This window comes from Ambystoma mexicanum, chromosome 12, assembly GCF_040938575.1.
Source record: "Ambystoma mexicanum isolate Mex_15411 chromosome 12, UKY_AmexF1_1, whole genome shotgun sequence".
Lineage (NCBI taxonomy): Eukaryota > Metazoa > Chordata > Amphibia > Caudata > Ambystomatidae > Ambystoma > Ambystoma mexicanum.
In genome coordinates this window covers 243815744-243839570 of record NC_090936.1, presented here as the reverse complement: position 1 = coordinate 243839570, position 23827 = coordinate 243815744, and the positions used below count along the sequence as shown (strand labels likewise).

The window sequence follows — 23827 nt, the reverse complement described above, 5'->3', positions numbered from 1 at the left end:
ACCAGCCCTTTCCTTTTGGAGGTATGAGCCATACATATGTTTATTCCGAATACAAGTACATTACATATTCAGCAAAGCGGATAGGTGCAAAGGTTGAAATTCACCACAATATCTAATACAGTTTATTTAAAATGACAAAGTGTATGAGAATATACAAGCATGAGTTTATTTTAATGGCCTAAACTCCCCTTCCACATTTTTACAGGGACTGGACTTCAAAATATAGTGTTAGGCAAACGTTCTCCAAATTGTGTAGCAATGTTCTCATCACCCTGAGGGCTGGCGTGCCTTTAGTATAAAAGCAGGGTCTGTATTACAGAAACTACATCAACATTTGCAATAAGGTAAAACTGCCCCATGGAAGACTTTAACGCAATTACTTTTCTCATTGGTCCAGCGCCACAGCAGACAAAATGGCATTGCACTGCAGCAGAGGCGTTGCTAGGGTGTCCGGGAGGAGGGGGACTAACGGGGCTATAGCCCCAGGTCTTTTGGTTGTAGCCCTGGATAGACGCTCAGGGGCTACAACCAAAAGCTAACTAGCCCCAGTCCAGGCAGTCCTGTCATTAGACACCTAATGTTTAGACTGTCATTAGGCCCCTGATCTTTTCCAGACCTAGCAACACCCCTGCATGGCGGAGAGTTTATGAAATACTCGTCTATTAACGCTAACGCTCAAACAGACAATGCAATAATTTAACCCAGTTAGATGCAGAATCTTGGAGGTAGTCATGTTTTCCCCCTTACTACATGCTAGGACTTGGGCCCACCCTTGTAATGGGGAAACTTAACTACAAGTTGCAGCATGCTATTGAAACCAAAAAGCAGGACTGGATCGAGGTGTCACTCACGGAACTGGGAAACTTTGCAGAGAGGCATCACTCACATGGACGTAATTTTAGGGGGGGGCAGGGGTGTTTGTCCCCCCCAACTTTCATGGCACACCATTTTGTCCCCATTCATTTGGCTAGGGCACCTTTTCTTCAGATGTCATGTCCCCTCCAACATTTTCAGCAAAGTTTCTCCAATGATCACCCACACTCCACCTTCACATTTTAAGCTTCCTTTTATCAAGGCTGCCACATTCCGTCCCTTACTGATCGCCCAGCAGGTAGCAAACCACAATAGCTTTGGTCCGGACCATCAAATTATGAAGGAAGTGATAAGCGATAAAACAGAACACCCTCCAGCAGACAAAAAAGTATCACGGACATTAGAAATTCATAAAAACGAGTTGACCGTTAACTTTTATTTAATGAGACGTGTTATGTAGATTAATGTGCGCTGCACCCTGAGCTTTTCGCCATATGTCAAAGATACAAATCTGAGCGCGGCTGAACATTAACGCTGTCAGTAGTTCTCGACATTTTGGAAAGAATGATTGATAACTTTGGGTTGGATGCATCGGGCGGCTGCAGGTTTCATCAGATACATATTTCCCAATTACTGACAGGAAACGGCACCCGTACATTTTGTGCTTTTTTGAATCAAGTGTAAATACGTCGGCGACGTGGAATATTCGAAGATGGGTTTAGCTTGACTGAAGATTTGTTGTATGCAGGGACGACTATTCCTCGAGCTCTTCGAGAATTCGTAGCCGTTCATGCCATTGGCAGATCGTGATACGCGGCGTACCTTCCAGTCACGTGATGATAAATCTGCGGAGGAAATGTAAAATGAGAGAGTTGTGGTAGTATTTTACACGACTTACAAACCTATCTCGGTCTCCTCAATCTTTTCAATCGCAAACGACGCATGCTGTAGCTATAACGGCGCCCGTTACGCGCCTCTGCCAGCGGATATTGCCATTGATGAGCAGGTTTATAGGCAGTCCTACATAGTCATCTGGTTATTAACCAAGACACGCAGAATGAGAGAAATTCTATACACCACTGTGCGCTTTATAAATGTTCTTTGCATTCAATCTTTCAAAGTTACAAGGACTGCGACAGTGCCTCAATTAACTGTCATTTGGAATGCAAGATTTTTAAATAAATGGTTTAATGTACTGAAACACAGCCATTTTCTAAATGTTTCAATACACCTGCACACATATCGTCAATTCAGTGCACCTATTAAGGAAAAATATAGTGTGTGTTATTAAATAAATCTGTGTAACCCTCACATTTTGATGGACTCGGCCAACATTCCAAGCCCAGTTTGTAATGGCTGAACGCTTTAAGCACAGGGGCCTTCAAACATTCACGAGATAATCTGAATATACAGCTTGCTTTGAATGGCAAAATTTGTCCCATTATTACCCAGGCATAGGTCTTTTTTCACCAATACCTAAATGACGACTTTGACAGTGAGCAAAGCTTTGCTTCTTCTTTAACTTTCAACAGAAGTCCTTGGTGGATCAGGAGGAGTCCTTGGCTACAAAAATAAGGTTCCAAATGTTGCTAATCAGTAAACGACATGGCACATTCTGTACTTAATAATTGGCTGTACTTCGTTGCAGCTCATTTTCAAGGCCTGTCATGGCACTGCCTGCAATATGTTATGACTTTCTGAAAGCATGACTTAAGAAGAAACACATATTCAGAAAAGAAGTAGACAAAACTAGCAGGTTTGTAATTTCTCATAATTTGCCAAGTAGGTGTTAAAGTCTTAAACTATTCCACTGCACATCTTTTCTGTGGCATGGGCTGGAGGCTTTTCTGTGGTTTGGGGTGGATGAGAATTAGACTTGAGAGCCTAACCCAGAGAGTGAAAGAGAGAGGGCGTGAGAGATAGGGAGAGACAGAGACTCAAATGCTTATATGTAGTGTGGCTGAGTGCCCTACCTTTCTCTGTGGGTTGGGGACGGGAATAGCTTGACCAAGGGTGCAGCTACTTACGTGATGCAGCATCCAGTGGCAGCGTGGGGAGGATACCATGGACAACCTCAACTGTGAAATTGGCAGGGATAGTAACAAGGGCATCATAGTCACCATGGTCCTTTTAAAGAAGATCAATGCAAATGGGAGAGTTTCAGAGACATGCAGGGTTTATACCCATTGAAACACAACTTGTAGACCAGAAATGTTCAAGGTAGAACTCTCTTCGTGGCAGCTTGCGAGCCCCAGGCCCGAACAAGCTTGTTTATGGGAGGAGCCTCCCAGAAACCCCAAATCTCCTTTCAATCCACATACATTTCCACATAGCCTCAGAGAAATTATGTGGATAATGCCTAGGCTATGCTAACCACCATACGCAAACTCCAGGTACACAACATCTGTTGTAAAGAGCAAGTTGGTGCACCCCTTGGAGGAGGACTTGATTTGTGCAGAGAAAGAGGGCCGGCCAGGAACACAAACATTTAGGACACACTGCTCAAGTGGAAACTTGGGCTACTTGCAAACCTAGAGTCCAGGACTCAGCACATCTGCAACCCATAGTCACAAGATTAAACCTGGGATGAGGTTGGGAGACTCATTAAGAAACCTTGTAGTGTAGAATTTCTTATTGAGGGGAAACAAGAAGAAGTAGCATGCTGGAGGGGAGGAAGAGATTTCTTTGAAGGTGGCTGAAGGAGAGGAGAGATGACTGGCAGAGGTGAGGAGAAGAGTTGGAGAACAGATGAGTTAATTTAGGAGTAGGTAGGAGGAGGGCTAAAACATCAGAGGAAGGTTGAGATGACCAATAACCCAGAGGTTGGGGTGACCGTAGAGGTTAGGAAGAGAAAGGCTATACAGAGTGGGGTGAATGAGAGGATCCAAAGACTGAGAAGCTAGACCCTAAAGTTGAGGAAAAGAATGCTACAAAGCCTAGGGAAAAAACTAAAGAGGAGAGTCCTAGCAGTGGATTAAGATAAAGTGGACAAGTGAGAATTGACCAATTCGAAGGTGAGACAAGGAAAGTACCCTGCAGGCCGAGGGATGTGGTAAGACCTCAGAAAGTGACCAAGAGAGGAGGATGACACCTGGGAAGGGGACAGTGAACAAGAAGGATGAAGGAGGGGAGGAGAACCCACAAGGTGAAAGAGCCCTTATAGGTCAAAGGAGAAGATCAGAGAGGCAAATCTAGACATATGGGCAAGGAGAGGGAAGGACCTGCCTATAAATCCTACATCTGGAAAAGTGGGGGTGGGAGGAGCACATGGCAAAGTATTGTGGAGTTGCTAGAATGTCAGCACCAGGCAGGAGATTGTAACGAGAGCAGAGATCAGCAAACCCAAGAAGTGAGATCTGTACTGGGACTAAGCAAGAAGGGAAGCTTAGGGAGTGGCCAGTGAGCCGTAGAATCATAGGTATACGTCCCTCCCCCCTCATCCAACCTAGTAAAGGACAGAAACGAACAAGACAGCAATGGGCAAAGACAATAATCCTATCAGCGGTCAAAACAATCTGGAGAGTAGGCAGCCCCTAAACCGGCTCATCTGGAGTTAGTTAACAAGAAGACTAGTTTACAAGAAGACAGTGCCTATAGAAGTGGTGAAAAGAAGTGTTGACCTGCAAATGGACAAGACCACCCTCTGTAGTTGTCTGCCAGGACAGGGGACTCAGACACTGAGGCTAATTGGTTCTAAGGAGTGTGTGGATTATTACCTACTTGTTTCCACCTAAAAGAAACACTTCAAAAACGTGTTTGCTTGTTCTCCAACTCGAGGAGAAGATACAACTATGTGCCTAAGTTGAGCCTTTCTGCTCATTAATAAAACCCTTTAAAATATGATCCAAGTCTATGCATCTAATTGAGCCTCACACAGCTGTATGACAGTATACAAGCGCGTAACCTTCCTATATTAGCAGTACGGAGTCTCCTGACCCTAATTTAAAATTGGAGCCATGTGCTTTATTCTTAATACAGCCCACCAAAATGCAAACTCAATGCATTTATTTACTACTATTTTTCAGGGAAAATAGGCTTTGCGGAACTGGCCACCCCAGTTAATCTCAGAGATATTTAGCTATTCTCCTATAATCAATTTTTTAAAAATGTAAAACTGTATTTTCTTCGACTATTATTTTTTAATTTTGGTGAATATAAATCATATATAATTATATGATTATAAATATAAATTGGTGAATATAAATACATTACTGCATATTAGGTTTAATTTAATTACATTGAGCTTGTTTCTTTTGAGATTAACTTTATTGAACTATTTTGCAAGGAAGAAAACAGTCAGATGGTAGGATACAATAATATCCAAAAACTTTATATAGGTCCCATAAAATGCATCAGAGCCCTCAAAAATATAGAAAATACAGAAAAATGTATGCCTGAATAAATTGAAGGTTCCAAACATTACATTTGACAAAATGTTCTTCTGAAAATCATACATTGCAAATCAAGTTGTTGACATTTGGTGCTCATATCCCTCTACCTTCCTAACTCAACCAGTGTCCAATGAGTGCAGTTTACCAAACCAAGAGTAGCTTTGGCAATGGTAAAAACCTTCATGAGTTCATCTTCAGGCAGTTGATGCTTCCTGTACAGAGAACTGCATCCCCAGGACTCTGGAAACAAATCTCTGATGACTTCATAGAGTACTTCAGCGATAAAAATGGCAACTTTAGGACCACAACCTATTGGACCACATTAACCCACCTTCTGCACACAGTATCAGAATCTGTCACTGTAATGGTGGCCAGAAGTCACAAGACCCTAAATTCCATTAGACGTGTGTTTCCAGGCACTGGTCTGGCAGAGCTGAGTCTTTTTATTATAACACTTATTTTCACACACATCAACACTAATTTAGAAATCATGGGTTAATCCCGGTCATGGTATCACGTATACAGTCATCATTCTGTAACCCCAAAAACCTAAAGGCAGGACCTGATGTCTTCTCAGACATCTGAAGTGCTCTGATTTCCTGATTGTGGGCAAACATCTTCAAACGATTGATATTGCACAATCTGCCACTTATAAAGAACTAAACAGTGTATTAAGAGACTGAATCCTGCTTTCACCCATGCATGCTATCAAAACTATAGGAATAGTCATCAGGCAGAAGCTGTTCCCGACCACAGAGATAGGGCTCTCCTACACCTTGATCTTGCTGGGTCTGTCTGCACCTTCCAATACAGATGATCACTACTTCATATAATTTAATCTCAAGAAACAGATGGATTTGTACGCCCTCATTTTCAAGATCCTTGTGGGATCCCTGAGAGGATGTTACTCTCACTGATTTGTTTGAACATTTACATGCCCCATAATGGCACAGATTCTTAGTAGCTATGAGATCAGCTCTCATATGGACTGCTGAAGACACTCTGGTGCACCTCAAAATCCTGCAGAGGTCTTGAGGGGCATAGGTGTGTCCAGGGAGTGGCCTGGGGTGGCACGTGCTACCCATGGTATCTGATAGGCCACCCTAAGTGCCACCCCATGTTAGTAATAAAACTTTAAACACAGGAATGTGAGATACTAATGTTAGTAATTAAAGTAGATATGGGTAGTGGAGACAAATAGTAAAGTATTGCTATTCAGACGTGTGTGTGTGTGTGTGTGTGTGTGCACGAGCGCTCGTACTTCATGCCACCCATGCATAAGTCAGTCTCGCAGTTGGGCCACCCCAGTCAAAAGAGTCTGGACATGCCACAGTTGAGGGGCATCAAAAGGTGACTCTCGTCTCCTACAGATCCAAAGATGGATGGCTTCCAAGCAAATCTGCCTAAGCACCTGCTTCCAAGCCTAATTTGCCATTTTGGTTTCTGGGTCATAGCCCAATAGCAACACCTTGCCTGCCATGCTTGGGTCTGCCCCTATATTATTAGGGCTCGAATAATATTCAAGCCCTAACTCTGCGATCTACATGTCTGTCCTTTGTACCTCAAGTGAGCACCGTCAATAAACCAGCCTTCTAAGATCTGAAGTACCTGTGCTGCAGAGTGCCGTCCCTTTCGTCAACTGTCTTAGTGAATTGCACTTGGCCTTGCAATAGTCATGTTCTAGCCCACAACATCTATCTACCCTAATGCTCTCTGCCTTAATGCTCATCTCAAAGAGCAGAATACTTTAGCTCACATTGGACCTTAGCAGGAACAACTCGAAGTGATATCTTGCATGGCTGTGCTCAGGTTGATATTGAGAATAAGTCTCTCCCATTTAAATGTACCACCAACACAATGTTTAAAAACATTGTGCATTACAGATCCAAGAAATGAAAGACTACATACACTTCACTGGAGGACAAAGAAACTCACATTTGGTCTCCTGCACAGAAAATGGCCTGACCAAATGACTATGTGACAAAGTAGAACAGTTCAGAAAATCTATCCAGTATTACCCAACTACAACATATCGCTAGGAGCCTCCACCTACAGTGTGTTCTGCTTGGTTGATTTTTCTGACGTCAATAGAAACCTTTTTACTCTCTGAGCTAGCCATGAGAGGGAAGCCATTTCAAAGATTATTATTATTAGCATTATTCTATGATATATTGGTCTCCAGTTTTCCCTTGTAAATTACTGCTTTTAATAATCGTTGGACTTAGAGTGTTTGCATCTTGGTAAATGCTGCATTATGTTGTACACGTTTACTTCAGAAACAGATTACAATTTAAAAATCATTACTAAAATTACCAACCTGTCGCTCAATATCACCCAGTAGAGTACTAGCTCCTAGGCGGAAGAGGGTGGGTTGCAGCCACTCATCTCCGAGTTCTTCCTTCATCAGCGAGAGCCATACAAGGGCCTCCTTTGCACTGCGAATGCCCCCTGCAGGTTTGAACCCAACCTATAAAACAAAACTAAAACTTTAGCCAAGTCCTCATTAGGAGAAACTGCATTTTTTGTAAAACACTCTTATTAGAAAAAGAACCACACATTTCAAAATCGTTATTTATTACCAATGAGCTGTGAGAAACTCAATGGCATGCTTTCATTGCTGGGATGCTAATTACAGTTGTTTAACATTGGAAGGCCGCCAATGGGCGCAGGGAAAGATGAACAGCAAAAAAATTAAATCATTCACCATGGACAACCTGGATGTAGGAACATTTGGGTAAATATACTCTTTCCTCGTTCACCTATAGAACATCCGAAAGGTCACTGAATTAAATTAAATACAATAAATGTGAAACAAGTGTGAAGGATCCTGGGGATCCCTCTCTGAAACCCTGCCTAAAGTCTCCTGCCAGGTGGCCAGACATATCCATATCCCAACCCTGGGGGTGGTGTACTGCGGGAGGATCATCTGGGTAGAGACAGGGCCCAGGGTGGTGTGGAGATTCTGTGGGATGAGACACAGTATTTTTCCTCTGAAGGAGATATTCTTACCACTGTGCCAGAAGACGTTATGGCTTATTGTCATTTTAATATCTCTCAACCTCCTGTTAAATCTAATGTGATACAACCTCAAGTTGTAACACCCAACACTATTATACCAAAAGAAAGAATCCCTTTGGTCCATAAAAGTAAATGTCTTCCTCAATATCAAGGGTACACTACAAGGAATAGCGAAAGTGTTGCCTTCTCTAAACCATCTTCCTCTAATAAAGATAAATCCTACAGCCCCTCTGTTAAAATCACTAAGGGAATTAAATTGACCCTTAAAAATACACAAGAAGTGGAAAAACCTAACTTTGATAAGTAAACTACATGACCCAAAATACCATACGGACTGAGATGAAGAAGAGTGCTGAAGAAGCATGTAAAAAAGGAGGACAGGTAATTAGACCTAACAGCCTTTGCAAGGGTCAAGCAATTGAAACTAATGGCCTGCATCTGAAACCAGCTGCGCCACTTATGAGGCATAAAAGGCTGCAGCAGGAGAGGGCAGAAGGAAGGAGCTGGAGCAGAAGCTGGAAGGTTGGCACTAGTAGTAGAAGCAGAAGAGCATGATGCTGGCAGTTCTTGGGGAAATGTGTTCACCAAAAGGATGCCGGGGTGTGGAGACAGCAGATTCCACCTGCAAGTTCTGAGAGAGCCCTGTGTTCACAAACCCTACCTTGCTTTGGCTAAACTGAGAAAGATGTGCTGAGAGTGAAGATCTTCTCATGTGCACCTAGTGGCCTGTAGCAAGAAGAAAGCAGAGGGACAAAGGAGGAAAGGAGACTCCTAGTTTGCATGGCTGGACCTGATACACCCGTACTGCAGAGGGGCGTGGGTCCCAAGTGTGCCCAAAGTTGTAGCAGAACTGGAAAAAGCCGGGAAGACGAAACAGCCTGCAATCGCAGTGTTCCTGGAGATGGTGAGTGAAGCTGGGACATTCAGGTTTACTCCAAAAACCTTGTCAGTAACGGTTACCAGCTTTAAAGAAACTTGCATAACAATAGAAGTGAGTATAAACTGTCAATCGCAGTGAAATGTATTTCCAACAATGAAAATGTATCATGCACACTTCTAGTAAAAGTCATAGTGCTCGTGTACGAGGATAAGCATTTCGTTTCTCATTGTTGAACTGTTAATGGTGCCGGAGTGGTTGTGTGTCTCTAATTAAAGAGGGAACGCTTGCCCAAAATCCCAAACGTTGACTTTCACAATTGTTACAAGTACTCACTATATCAATGGAAGGTCGCATGTGGCCAATTGCGACTCCTGACAGGAGTTAGAAAGCATCTCCATGATAATACGTGGGAATACAAGCTCTTACATTTAAGGTGAAAGATCTACCTTAAAGAGTGGTTGCATGTGCCCAACTCTGTTCTCCCTTGAAGATTGAACCTTGTAACATTACGAGTAAATATTCTTGAAACCCAGAGGTTGTTGTACTAACAAGAACAAGCATTACACAAGCCAATAGGTGAGCTCTTTCTATGGTGAAGCAAGCCCTGTTGAAACCTATACACCTGAATAATGAAGTTGTTAAAGGTCTAGTGTCCTCCGATACCAGCGTGACAGTGTTACACAAAGTTGGAAGTGTGGCAATATAGCTCCAAGTTAGCTACTGGAACCAAGAAGGTGTGACTAAAGCTGGGGAAGGGAGCTGGGTGCTTGTAAGAGGATTGAGCAAATAATTTGTAATGCTGAGACTGCTGAAGTTGAGAGAAAGTCCGTCCTGAAGAAGAGGCAAATAGGCTGCCCTTTTCTTGGAGCATAGGAAAGAAGAGCGCCTTGCCTACCTGTAGAGGTCAAAGTGTTTTGTCTTTAAAATGCCTAACCATCCTGAAGTATAAACATGAAGTAGACATACCAGAACTGTGGTTGTGTATAATACTGTCAGTGGATGTTACATTGAAGTTGGTTGAAGTAATAGCATACTGTGGAACAAAGGAGCCTGCTACTACGATAACAGTAGTAGAAGGGTGGGGGTCGTGGCTAAAGGGCCATGCAGTAAGACGTGATTCCAGGAGCTCCTGCTCATCCAGAATGATCCTGAGCAATAACGTAGGCTATAGTCTGCGTTTGTGCACAGAAACGTGTGCCAAACATATAAAGGGGCTGTGCATAGCTGGCAGCAAGCTGAAGGCTGCACACGGAAGAATCGCGAAATGCGAGCCGAAAGTAGCTAGTGATCCGACAACGGAAAGAAGAAGCAAGATGGCGGAGTCCGCAGAACCAAGAGCCAAGCTCGAATGGGCACTGCAGCATGGTGAAACAGTGTAAGAAGTCACAGATCGGAACCTTTATTAGGAGCCGCAGCTGGATCAGATCGAGTCTGGTTGGCGATCGTAATACACTAAAGGACATCAGGGCACATGTGAAATACTATGCGACAGCCGAGAGATTGTCTGCAAACTCAAGGCCGGACGAGCAGAAAGCCCCCCTCACCCGCATGAAGCACTGATGAGGCACAAGAGCTGTATGCGACTAAGGAGGGACATTATAAGCACGAGTCGCATGCTAAAGAAGCAGCACTGAGGGTGAAGTAGATGCGCCAAACCAATCCTCAGACACGTTAGAAAGAGGTAGCTGTGTCCGGGATAGTGAAAGTGCCAGCCCACACCTACACAGATCCCGAACTTCAGATGCACAACGCTATCGGTCAACGAAAGTGGCTGGTGAGGACGGTCGGAGACGGATTGAGGGACGGAAGAGCACGGCACTGTCTATTGCAATAATAGACATAAAAAGCAAGCAAGCTATATTGTAGTGGAATCGTCACGACAGCGAAGGTGAGGCGACCCTGGAAACAACTGTAACACAAGCAGTTCGATCGAGTACTGCAAACAGACAGAAACCGACACGGCTAAGACCCCAGCAATACGAACATTGAGGTAAGGGAGAGGTACGGGGGAAGACTCCCACCCTGGTGCGGCAAGCAGCTGCTAAGACACCTGAACAAACAAGCCAGGGACCAGAACAGAAGCGCACACTTGGAAGCACGCCAAGTGAAGTGGGAAGCAGAACCCGCGCGAACGTGAAAACATGATACTGTAGGGACCTGGAAGAGCCGGTGAGCGCCAACATAAGGAGGTCCTAGAGGAAGAAAGAGGAACCAACGCAGACTGGGGGCCACTGACACAAAGGTGAGCACAGACCATACTGAGGCGGGTCAAGGAGGCGCGTCCCCACAGCATAATCGGCCCCTGAAAGCGGTAAAGGGAAATTGCGCATAGGCGCGCATACAAAACTCGCAGGCAGATTATATAACGGAAAGCCTCTGGCAAGCGGAGCCCAAGGACCCTGGTTCATGGGATACGTAACGAAGGATAAAAGCGCCCATGAGTTCAGAAGGTCCTCATTGAGGAGGTGAAAGGTTGAGTATGAACAGCCCCAGAGCCAAGAGCGCACACACTGAACACCAGTAAGGCCCCTGAGCAGAAAATACGGGACACCACAAAACACACACCAAAAGGGGAATGAATAAACACCTGCTGCAGGAGCAATGTGATACCATAAATGGTAGTCAAAGGAGAAACCCAAGTCTATCAGCAGAGCATAGGGTGGACAGCAGAATGCCGGCAGTAGACCCCTGTGACCAAGCAGCTCCCCTGACTGACACCTGCCGTGCAGCAGTGGGGTGAAGCAGGATGGAGTGGGCCTACTCAGCAAAGTCCAGACCCCAAGGGCAGAAGCGCAGGGCAAGAGAAGTACAAGCCCGAACTAGATCAGTTATGGCTTCTAAGTCTCACAAGAACAAGGGGAAGCAGCCCACGTTAGATGCATTCGCTAGACCCGGACAAACACCCGAAGGCACTCAACCAATGACCCTCACGCCACAAGGGGAACAGGCTTAAGGGGAGGGAAACCAACGTGTCCTGGATGCCAAAGCAGCCTTAAAGATCGCACTGGAATCTAAGATGGACACCATCAGCCTAGATGTGAACCTTTTGAGACAAGATGTGTGGGCGCTGGCAGAACGTATGGGAGCTCTAGAAAAAGAGGTGGCAGTGAAAGCAAACATCTTGAGACAACTCCAGAGAAGTAGCGATATTGCAACAAGAAGTGGAGAACCCTAAAGTTAAGCAGAAGTGGAAGGACGTGCTAGACGCAACAACGTAAGGATCATCAGGCTCCCGGAAGGGGAGGAAGGATAAAACCCTACCAACTTCATAGACAATATGCTGCTACAGTAAATAGGCCAAGATTCCCCACACGCAAGAGTTCACTGTAGAGAGGGCACATAGGTCTCTGAGAAGGAAGCCACCACCAGGAGCCCTGCCTCCCTCGGCCCATAATAGCCCGGATACTAAACTACAAGGACAGGGAAAAGATCCCTGAACACTTCCGCAAAGGGGGCACAATTCAACGAGTATCAACCAATATCAGTGCATACCCGTAACTACACCTTCCTGGTGCAGAAACAGAGGATGAATTTTACATGAGTCAAGAGGAGACTACGGAAAGAGAACATTAAATACATGCTGTTGTACCCGGTAAAACGGAAAATCATACACAAAGGCTGCACCATCTTCTTCGAGACTCCTGAGGAGGCACGTAAATGGATGGACACAGAGAACTTACCGACAGAAGCGGATAACCAAACGAAAGGCGGAGGGGACACATCCTAACATACGACAGAGACACTGAACAGTCACAACACAGCATGACCAATGGACTGATACTGGGCACAACCGAGGCACGTAAGAAACACAGGCACTAAATTATTTGCAGAATGCAGGAGCCATCGGTGAAACGCCCAGCTGGGTACACACTGGAAGAAAGATCCTACACCTGAGACTAGTTTGGTTTATTTTAGGATGCTAGCGGTTACGTATCCTCCTGCTGCACTCCAAGCACCAGGACAAGTATCTAGGGCGCCTCGGGGATGCCCGAGCACAAAGTATTCAGCTCGTCGATTGTTGGGAGTAGGGAGGGAAGGGAAGTTGGGGTAGTTAGAGGAGTGTTAGCCTATGGATACACACAGGGTGGATATAGTATGTGCATCAGACTGGATGAATACGTTAGCACCTCAATGCGCGATGGGAGAACTTAAAATAGCGTCCTGGAATGTCAGGGGATGAACAGTTACATCAAACGAAATAGAATAATGACCTACCTGAGAAGCCAGAAAATAGATATCGCTCTCCTGCAGGAGACACACCTTACCAAAGAGAAGCAGATCGCCTTTGAGAAAAAGTGAGGGGGCACAACCCTAGGCTCGTCATAATCGGCATATGCCAGAGAGGTCCTGACATGGGTGGCGCCGTCAGTTCCATTCAGAGTCCTTAAGACCTTCTGAGATACAGAGGGCAGGAAGATTGTAATACAAGGTCTGGTAGAACAAAGGGAAATCTGTGTTATTAACACGTATTCACCGAATCAAGACACAGCAGCCTATTTCCGTTCATTATATCCTAAGATCAGCCCATACAGAGATGGCCCACTTATATGGGGTGAGGGGGAGATTTTAATTGCTCACTTAACCCAATGATGGACAGATCGGACGATAAACTCATACACCCAGCCCTTGCGGCTAAAACATTAAACACATTGCTGCGTGCATTCAAATTGTCAGATATATGGAGGACCCTACACTCGCACGACAAAGTATACTCACATTACACTGCTCCTAAGGATTTATATACTAGGTCAGATTATGTGTTCACAGGTGAAGAAACCCGGGGAGAATTTAAGGGGGCGGAATATAAAGCACAGGTACTGTCCGATCACGCTCCCTTAGTGGTCGCGTGGCAATATTTTGCCCCTCTGGCTAGCATCCCAACATGGAGGCTGAGAGGTGAATCGCTTAGGAATACAGTATTCCATGAACATCTAAGAGAAGGTGTGAAAGAATACTTTCAATACAACACGGGTAGTGTGGAATCAGCAGGCACCTTATGGGAAGCCTTTAAAGTGGTGATTAGAGGGACAGCAATAGCAAAAACAAAAGGAATGCAAACTACTATAGAAAATATCTACACAAGGCAGAAACTAAACTGGAAGCTATAGAACACACAGGGGGGATAGGTCTAAAGAAAAAGCCCAAGAGGTTTCCCGCCTGCAGAAAGAATGCCTAGAACACTGGGATGGGCTGAGCATGCTGAATTACAAGGAATATGTTGAGAGACAGCATGCGGGAGGGGCTAAGCCTGGATGCCTGCTGGCCTGGCTATACAAGAGTGAAACTAAATGGGATATGATAGGTATGATTGTAGGTGGAGATGGTGAGATGTGTGGCATGCAAGAAGGTATAAATAAATGTTTCTATGACTACTACAGAAAGTTATATGCAGAGATCTCGGAATGCCAGATGTCAGATATAGAAGAGACACTCACACAGATAGATTTCCCTAAGCTGGAAGATGCGGCTGATAGGTTAGAAGCCCCTATAACTATAGAATCATAAGGGATTTACAGACGGGCAAAGTGGCAGGTGTAGACGGGTTACCCAGTGAATTTTACAAAGAATACATGACTATGCTCAATGAGGCGCTAGACAGAGGTAAACTGCCCGGGTCACTGAGGGAGTGGATTATTATCCCCCTATTGAAGCCTAACAAATCTGACACTGACTGCGGCTCGTATAGACCCCTCTCACTGCTTAATCAGGATGGGAAAATCCTCACAGCCCTTAATCCTGCTAAATCTAAGCTTATATATCCAGACCAATCAGGGTATATGTCAAACAGAAATATTGCGAGCATCCTAAGGAAGCTACATTATATTATAGACCATACCCAAGGTAGCACACAACAGTTCGCAGTGGCCTCACTCGACGCAGTCAAGGCATTCAACTCTGTCAGATGGCCGTGGTTGATTGCAGTGTTGAAAAGCTTCAGCATGGAACCCACATACATCAAATGGATATTGTTGTTCTATATTGAACCGACAGCGCAGGTCAGGACCAGCACAATCATCTCAGAACAGTGGCAGTTAAGCAAGTGCACAAGACAGGGATGTCCATGGTCACCGATGCTTTTCATACTAGCACTGGAATCATTAGTGGTGTATCTCCGAAAGGAGTATCGGGATGCAGGTATAGCCATGCTGGGAAACATTTTATTTTTTTATTTTTTTTATTTTTAACACTAGTAGAAGGGTGGTTGTCAAGAGGAAAGCAACAACACAAGAAGAGGCATCCTGACAATTGTTCCAAATACACTGCAGAGGTTGTAAACACTTGTACGGTTGTAGAAGGAGAAGTTGCTCATCTATTCAATGATCTGTGGCAAAACAATCTTGGCAAGAGGATATCCAGGATTACCATTTGTGCTATTTTTCTGAAACCTTTTTCCTTAATAAAATGTTTAATTGTGAGAAAAGAACAAGTTACTTACCAACTGTAACGTTCTTTCGACTGGATGTTCCTCCCACATATTCCTCATCTTAGATATATTCGCCAGCTTGCTGCTTCTTCGGATATTTTTCGTCAGAGGGCGCTGTGCTCGAGGCTGCATAGGTTGGTCCCTCGAAGGCCGCCGTAGAGCGACAACGTCATCCGTCGTATAAAGGGCTCGAGCTGCGCCCGTTGGTTCAGTTCTGTTTTTTCGATGTTAATGGTCGCATCAGTTGTACTTTGTGTCGGCAGATGTCAGGCTCTTAAGGAAGTACAAGTGCAATAAGCGTAAGAACTGTACGGAGGGGTAGGTTGGGAGGGTCGATGAGGAATACGTGGGAGGAACATCCAGTCGAAAGAATGTTACAGTTGGTAAGTAACTTGCTCTTCGAATTGATTATGTCCTCCCTCGTATTCCTCATCTTAGATAGACTCCCATAGCAGTTGTAATTTAGAGGAGGAGGGAGTACTATAGTTCTCCAATTATGCACAGAATGAAGGACGGCTTTAGCAAAAAGGCCTCCTTGGTAAGAAGTGGTGTCTAAACAATAATGTTTTGTAAACAAGTGTATTGATGAACAAGTGGCCGTAGCACAAATGTCTTGCACTGGGACACCCCTCTGAAGAGCCGTGGAAGTTGCTATACCCCTGGTTGAATGAGCCCTTAAACCAAGTGGAGGCTCCTTCCCAGCCAATTTGTAACACTCAGATATTGCTAGGATAATTCATCTGGATATAGTTTGCTTGGCCACACCAAGGCCCAATCTGTGTCCAGTGTACCCGACAAACAACTGATCTGTTTGTCTAAATCTTTCTAACTTAGATATGTAGAAACTTAGGGCCCTTTTAGGGTCTAGTCTGTGAAATCTTTCCTCCTCCTTACTAGCATGTGGAGGAGGATAGAAAGATGGTAAAGTGATTTTTTGTGACAGGTGGAAATCCGAAACTCTTTTAGGTAGGAAAAAAAAAAGTTTGACCTTTAAAACAACCTTGTCTTTGTGGAAAACTCTGTGAGGAGGCTTGCAAGATAGCACCTGCAACTCACTCACCCTGCGGGCTGAAGATACAGCCACTAATAACCCGGTTTTTAAAGTTAGGAGCCTTAAAGGGCAAGAATGTAAAGGCTCGAACGGGGCACACATAAGAAACTTTAGAACTAAATTTAAATCCCGAATGGGAACTTGGAAAGGTGTAGGAGGGAACACATTTGTAAACCCTTTAAGAAATTGGATAACTAAAGGCATTTTGAAATATGAAACTTCTTCTGAGGAGCGCTTGAAGATGGATAGCGCTGCCAAGTATCCTTTAATAGTTCCAACTTGGAGCCCCGAGTTGGCTAAATGTAATTGAAAGGAAAGCACCATGGGAGTGGTACATTGAAAAGGATCCACATTATTATCCCTGCACCAGTTACTGAATTTCTTCCAACGACATCGGTATCATTTCGTTGCTGGCCTCCTGGGCGAAAGAAAAATCTCCATAACGTCATCCGGAAGGTCCCAATCCTTATATCTCAACCTCTCAGAAGCCAAGCGTGAAGGTTGAGTGTCTTGACCTCTGGATGGAGAACTCGACCTTCCTCTTGCGAGAGAAGATCCTCTCTTTGTGGCAGACGTATTGGAGGGCAGATGGACATGTCTAGAAGGTCCGGGTACAACGTCCTCCTGGCCCAATCCGGGGCAATTAGGATCATGGTTTCCCTGAACTTTCTCAACCTCCTGATTACATGAGGAATCACAGGGACTGGAGGTAACGCTTAAAGGAGTGGAAATATCCAGTCCACTACGAACGCGTCCCCTAGAGCTCCTCTCGGGGAAAATTCCCTTGAGCAATACAGTTCGCATTTCCGGTTTACTGTGGTCGCGAACAGATCAACTTGAGGGGTTCCCCAAAGGGCGAAGATTTCTAGAAGGACATTCCTGAGCTAGTTCCCACTCGTGGGAGACAGCTGTGCCTGCTCAGAGCGTCCGCCGCCGTGTTCAGCTCTCCGGCTATGTGAACTGCTGATAGAGAGATTCCTTCTTGCATTGCCCAGCACCAGAGCTGCATTACCTCTCTGCACAGTCGGAGTGATCCTACGCCTCCTCTTTTGTTGAGGTAGTACATGACCACTGTGTTGTCCGTCATTCTCAGGACATTCTTTCCCTGTACAGAGGGCAGAAAGGCCTTCAGCGCTAGTCTGATTGCCCTCAGCTCCAAAAGGTTGATGTGTAGTTTGGACTCCGATGGAGACCAACGACTGCTGATTGTCAGATCGTTGGTGTGGGCTCCCCACCCCTTGAGTGAGGCATCCATCACTACCGTTATCTCCGGCCATGGTTGCCAAAAAGGTTCCCCCTTGAAGATATTCTCCTTGCAAGCCCACCATAGGAGATCTTGAGCCATCTTGGTCGGGACTTGCAGAAGGTCTGACATGTCCCCTGAAAATTGGGACCATTGAGTCCTGAGGGCCCATTGAAGGGATCTCATCCTAGATCTGGCCCCTGTCACCAGAAAAATGCAGGTTGCCATGAGGCCTAGCAACCTTAGGAAGTCGAAAGCCAGTAGATGTTGGGCATTTTGAAATTTTGTTACCATCTGCAGAATGTGGTGAGCTCTTTCCTCGGGAGGCGAGGCTTTCCCTGAGGTGGTGTCCAGGACCGCTCCGATGAATTGGAGTCTTTGACTCGGAATCATTTGTGACTTCTTGTAATTGAGGGAGAAGCCCAATTTGTGTAGGAAGTGACAGGTCATGGCCAGATGTCTTTGGGTCAGTTCGGGTGAACTTGCCCTGATTAGCCAGTCATCCAGATAAGGGTAGATGGGAATCCCCTCTCTCCTGAGACTCGCTGCCACAACCGCCATTAATATGGTGAAGACCCTCAGGGCGGAGGTCAGCCCAAATGGCAGTACTCGAAACTGATAGTGAGAACCGCCAATTGCAAACCTCAGGTACTTTCTGTGTTTGGGGTGGATTGGCACATGAAAGTAAGCATCCTGAAGGTCCAATGAAACCAGCTAGTCCTGAAGCTGAAGAGCCTGAGGGATCTGAGAAAGGGTTACCATCTTGAACTTGTCCTTCCTGAGGAATTTGTTCAAGTTTCTCAAGTCCAAGATGGGTCTTAATCCTCCGTCCTTTTTTGGGGATGAGAAAATACGGGGAGTACCAATCCTTGTTCCTCTCCGCACAGGTACATGTTCTATTACACCTTTCTCTAGACAGGGTTAAAATCTCCTGCACAAGGAGCGGGTCTGGAATTTTTACAGAGTTGGCTCCCGGTGGATGATCTTGAGGCCTTTGATGAAAAGGAAGACAGTAACCATGGGTCACTATTTCTAGTGCCCAGACATCCGACGTAATGCCCCGCTATACGTCCAGATACCGAGAGATTCTGCCTCCCACCGGGGTCTTGTGGGTTAAGGCCTCAAAGTGGCTTTGCAGAGGCTGCAGCAGTGGCTGAGGAGGTGGTAGCCGCTGCTGTGGCTGATCTAGCACCTCTCCCTTTTCAACCATGAAAGGGTTTTCTTCATTGTTCCTTCTGACTGGCCTACCCTCTCCCTTTTCCAAAAGAGGAATAGAGGTGAAAAGGGCAACTCTTCCAGAAAGATGACCCTGCGTAAGAGTGTTGTTGAGGTTGTCTTATGGTGGCGCTGAGTGACTTTGATGCCGCTTTCGAGGTCTACAGCTTCTCCAAACTCTCGTCCACCTTGCTGCCAAACAACCTCAAGCCCTCAAAAGGCATATTAAGTAACCTGGATTGTACATCAGATTTTCTTAGCCATGCGAATCTACGCAGGACTGCGCTTGATGCCATGGATCTGCCTATGCTCTCTGCAGCATCCAGACCTGACTTGAGGCATTCCTCCATAGCCTCCTTTCCGTCCTTAACTATCACCAGGAAACCATCCCTCTCCTCTCCCTCCGGGATGTGATCAGCCGCTGCATCTAAACAGCGCCACAGGTTATAAGTGAACCGTGCTAATGTACAAGTCACATTAGTAGACTTAAGAGCCATACTACCAGAAGTAAAAGCCTTCCTTGCCCAGGCATCAATCTTTTTATCTCTCTTTTAAAATCTACCTCAGGTGAGGTATCTAGGCCACTGGCCGATTGTAGAACCTCAAAGATCTGAGATTTTTTAATTTGGATCTATGAGTTCCTCAGGGACTTCCCTAGTCCCAAATCGAACCCAAGCCAAAGTAATGTCATCATCAGAGGTTTGTTCCTCAAAAATAGCAGTCATAGATTTGAAAAATTCTTGCCTGGGCTGAGGGTGGAAGATTTTTTCTGGCATAGGTGGGACATACCTAGGTTTAGTCGAAGTTGTCATTTTGGAAACCGGCATGAGAGATTTCCCCGACAAAGGCGTCAACGGCGTCGATGGAATCGACAATGGCTTTGACGTACTCGAAGGAAACCCCGAAGGCATCGAGTGAGGCTTCGACGCTGAGGCCGAAGGTATCAACGCCGTTTTGGGCTTTGAAGGACTTGTCAAGTCGATAGTCGACTTCAACGCTGAAGACGTCATTTTGTCTTCAGGCAACCTCGATTTATGCACAAAAGGTTTTTGTATAGTCTCATGAGGTGCTGGAGATTTATCGTCCGAGGACGCCCTCGACTTTTTGTCGGATTTAGAGTGAGACGTTTTGGATTAACCTCTGTCACCTTTAGAGTGAACAGGGGTATGCTCTCCACGTATCTTTTTTGAGGGGGTCTATGATGTCGCTTTTTTGATCTTTTGATCTTTTAGATGACGAGGAAGAAGACTTCCTCGAGCGACTTTTCGACCTCGTTCGCCTCGACTCATGACGAGTTTTAGGTCTCGATTCTCTCGAGTTTTTTAGTCTTTTAGCAGACTTGGAAGACTCTTCCCCCACTGCTAGCTTACCTTGGCATTCTATAAGAGCCTTGTTCGACATCGCCTGACACAACCCGCATTCGTCCACTCGGTGGTCAGGACTAAGGCACCAAAGGCAGTTACGGTGAGGATCCGTAATGGACATTTTTCTTCCGCATTTGGAACACTTCTTAAAACCTGCCTTGGGTGTAGTCGGGGATGAAGAAGACATTCTCAAAGTAGGAAAAACAGACGTGCCGTTAGATACACGAAGCAAAAGCTCGGAAAAACGGAACTGAACTAACGGGCGCAGCACAAGCCCTTTATACGACGGATGAGGTCGACGGCGGCCTTCGAGGGACCGAGCTACGCGGCCTCGAGCACAGCACCCCCCTGGCGAAAAGATTCCGAAGAAGGAGCAAGCTGGCGAATATATCTAAGATGAGGAATAGGTGGGAGGACAATTCAAACAGAAGTAGTTGTCTGCCTCAAATAACTGAACCCTCAAACAAGGCACTGCATGATTACACACTACTCTTAGAAAAAATTATGTACTGAGTGTTTCAGCTTGCATGGGTATAAAGACAGGGAAATTCCGACAGAAGTTGTCACATGAGAGTGTTCATGCCAACATGCCCCATGTCATTCTCTATAAACTTGCCCCATCAATGTAATCTTCTGTTCCTTTCATGACCCTTTAAGTAGAATGAGGAGACCCATTCCAAAACTGGAAATACTCCTCTCCTTTGTTCACATGTTTGTGCCTTATGAGCTAAAGGGCGCCTTTGAGTGGTTTCACCACACTGCATTTAGGTCAACATTAGTGGATTTTGGTTATGGGAGATACTCATGACTAGCTCTAAAGAGGTGAAGCAAAGAAGATCCAAAGTAAACTGATTTGGTATGGGATTTATGGTGTTGTAAGTGAAATTGGAATGGGCTAAGCAAACAGCATCAACACTTGGCATACCGCACACCTAAATTACCTACCATACAAATAACAGCTCCCCCTTACGTTCTATATGACAAAACAAACTGTGCACACACACCCCTATACACACACACAGTACTCCACTCTTACACTTCACAATATATACCACTCAGACAAAACAGAACCTTTCCACATTTAGATATTTGTTTCCGGCACACATACATTTGTAGCTTGACTAGCTTTTTATTTGTGATTGTTGCAAATACTCATAACTGTTATGAAGGGCTGGGTGTAATTTAGCCTCTAATACCTTAAATACCCAACCTGCTTTCTAGATCTAGATTTTACCTGTCAAACTCCACTTTTGCCTCTTACACCTTGACCCGCATATGTCCCATGCGCACTCCACTACACACCAATGCGTCATCTCATCTGTCACTCAGTATTCCTTCTTATCTCTCGCACCCTACGTTTACCTAACTTCCACTCATGCCTCTTAACTTTTAACCTTTGCAATTACCACTAACTCCAATACCTGCAGCGTAACAGTCATCCCCTTTTTTCCACTGATTGCTTGTTATCTTTTTGAGGTATATGCAAATCCCACCAGTAGAAACATCCTCTAAAATAGCCAACAAGGAAGAACGTCCAGGTAGCAGGGTCATTATGGGCAAAGCCTCTGTTAACGGAAGGGGAGAACTTTTAAGATGGAGGCAGTTCGCATACTTTAGGGTGTCAAACCTCTGCTATGGGGGTACAAAAGAGGATAGTAAAAAAGGGGGCAATGGAGAAAAATAGGAGGTCCATGTGTTACGGGATAAACAAGGCAAACTGAATGGGGGATAATAAATATATGGTGAGAAACTGACACATGGGAAGACTGCCTAGGGGACCAGCACGACTACACACCACTGATGTGTGTAATGCGACTCAGGTTTACTCTATCCAGCTTCCTATGAATGTCAATAATCTTCTCTCCCGATTACTCCTTGTCACCATGCTCCTGATACTCCATTCAACCTGCTCCTTGATATTCTCTCTGGTTACATGTGATTATAACTAATGAAATAAAAACGAATGAAATAATAACGAATTAAAAAATATAGAATTTGTTTGTTTTTTAAATTGGGGGGGTCGGCCCCTCATTTCCTAACACTCCTAACCCTCCCCCAAACCACCCCCACAGGTTTTAACCCCTTACCACCACCCCTATATTTATTCCTCACAACTGCTTCCAAACTCATCCAAGGTGGTTTCCCCACCTTCCTGCTCAGAACACTTTGGAACCTTCAGCTCTAGCTGCCTCCCCCTTGGAGCTCCTTTCAACCCCCTCTCTAGTGCACTCTCTGCCTCCTTCCCCACAGCTCTTTCCAAGCTCACTCTGATGTTACCTTCAACATTCCTCATAATGTTCTCTTCTTCTTCCACAAACCCTCTACCACCTCCTCTCTCCACCGTACTATAACCGATCACGAACAGCCTCTATCTTTCTATTGGCAAAACCTAACGCCAAATCAAAAGCCAAGATGCTCGTGGGTTATATGCCAATTACTCTGGGCCATGCTTCCTTAGCTGTACATGTGAGCAGCAACTGGTTACGGGCTGCGTTTGGTTTACAAGATATTTTGGTGTGCACAGACCTAGCAAGTTCTCATAATGCTTGTCCACCATCTCGGATAAGACATGCATTGGTCGACCAATGCAGGGAAGGCAGCCCTTGCACAATGTTCCACCACCAAGTTGATGCAGTGTCTCAGATAGACCGTACAACCCTGAATACAACAAAGTAATTGCTCAAATTAGTCTTCTGCTATTTCTCTCCCCGCCAGGCTGATCAAAAGATGTAGCATTAGCAACCTGTGATTCAAAGTAACATTGTGAGTTATACACTGGGGCATCCCATAAAGAGGCAGGCACAGCATGGACTCACTTCCAGTGACAGTCCTCTGCCACTGTGGTATGGTGAGGTGGCTTGGGGGATTCCATATGTACGGCCTCTGGGCTCAACATCATGCCGAGGTTGGTGATATCCAGCCCCTGTGACCACGTAATTGAACACACCCAGAAACAGGTAGGGGACTTTACCACAGAAGTGAAAAATAGAATGTTGGTTAATGAGTAGTGTGGTATTTAAAGGGAAGGGGGAGATTTTAGAAATAAAAATGAACACTCAGCAGCCATCTGATGGTTAGTCTTCAACCAGAACAAAGTTGGGATAGATTGGTGTAAGATCTGCACTGCAGCAGATGGCACCACTACTGCCATAATAATAATAATAATAATGAATGTAGCAGTGAGGGGTGCATGCTATAGCTTCTTACAATCAATCAATTGAATACAACACAGGTTCCGGTCTCTACCTTTTATACCCTTTACCCTATCCACACACAAACACCTTGCATTAGTGTTACAATAATTTTCCACATTTGTTTCGTTCAGCTATCCGAACGGAAAACAGGGATGCAGAATGGATCTGCTATACTCAACAGAATACCTCAGAAATTAATATAAGTCTGATTTCTGTTACACAGTGTCTAGTAAA

At 45.1% G+C, this 23827-nt stretch overlaps 1 protein-coding gene across 1 annotated transcript in view; it reads right to left on the bottom strand.

Annotated features, from left to right (window-relative positions):
* Window positions 1-1220: 1220 nt before the first annotated feature.
* Window positions 1221-23827, bottom strand: part of DERA (deoxyribose-phosphate aldolase) — a 646316-nt gene continuing 623709 nt past the window's right edge. Inside the window, exons 8-9 of the mRNA XM_069628380.1 lie at window positions 7522-7671; window positions 1221-1658 (exon numbers count right to left, since the gene is read on the bottom strand). Coding sequence (XP_069484481.1) covers window positions 1602-1658; window positions 7522-7671 — 207 coding nt within the window. The 3' untranslated portion in view covers window positions 1221-1601. The remainder of the gene's footprint in view (window positions 1659-7521; window positions 7672-23827) is intronic.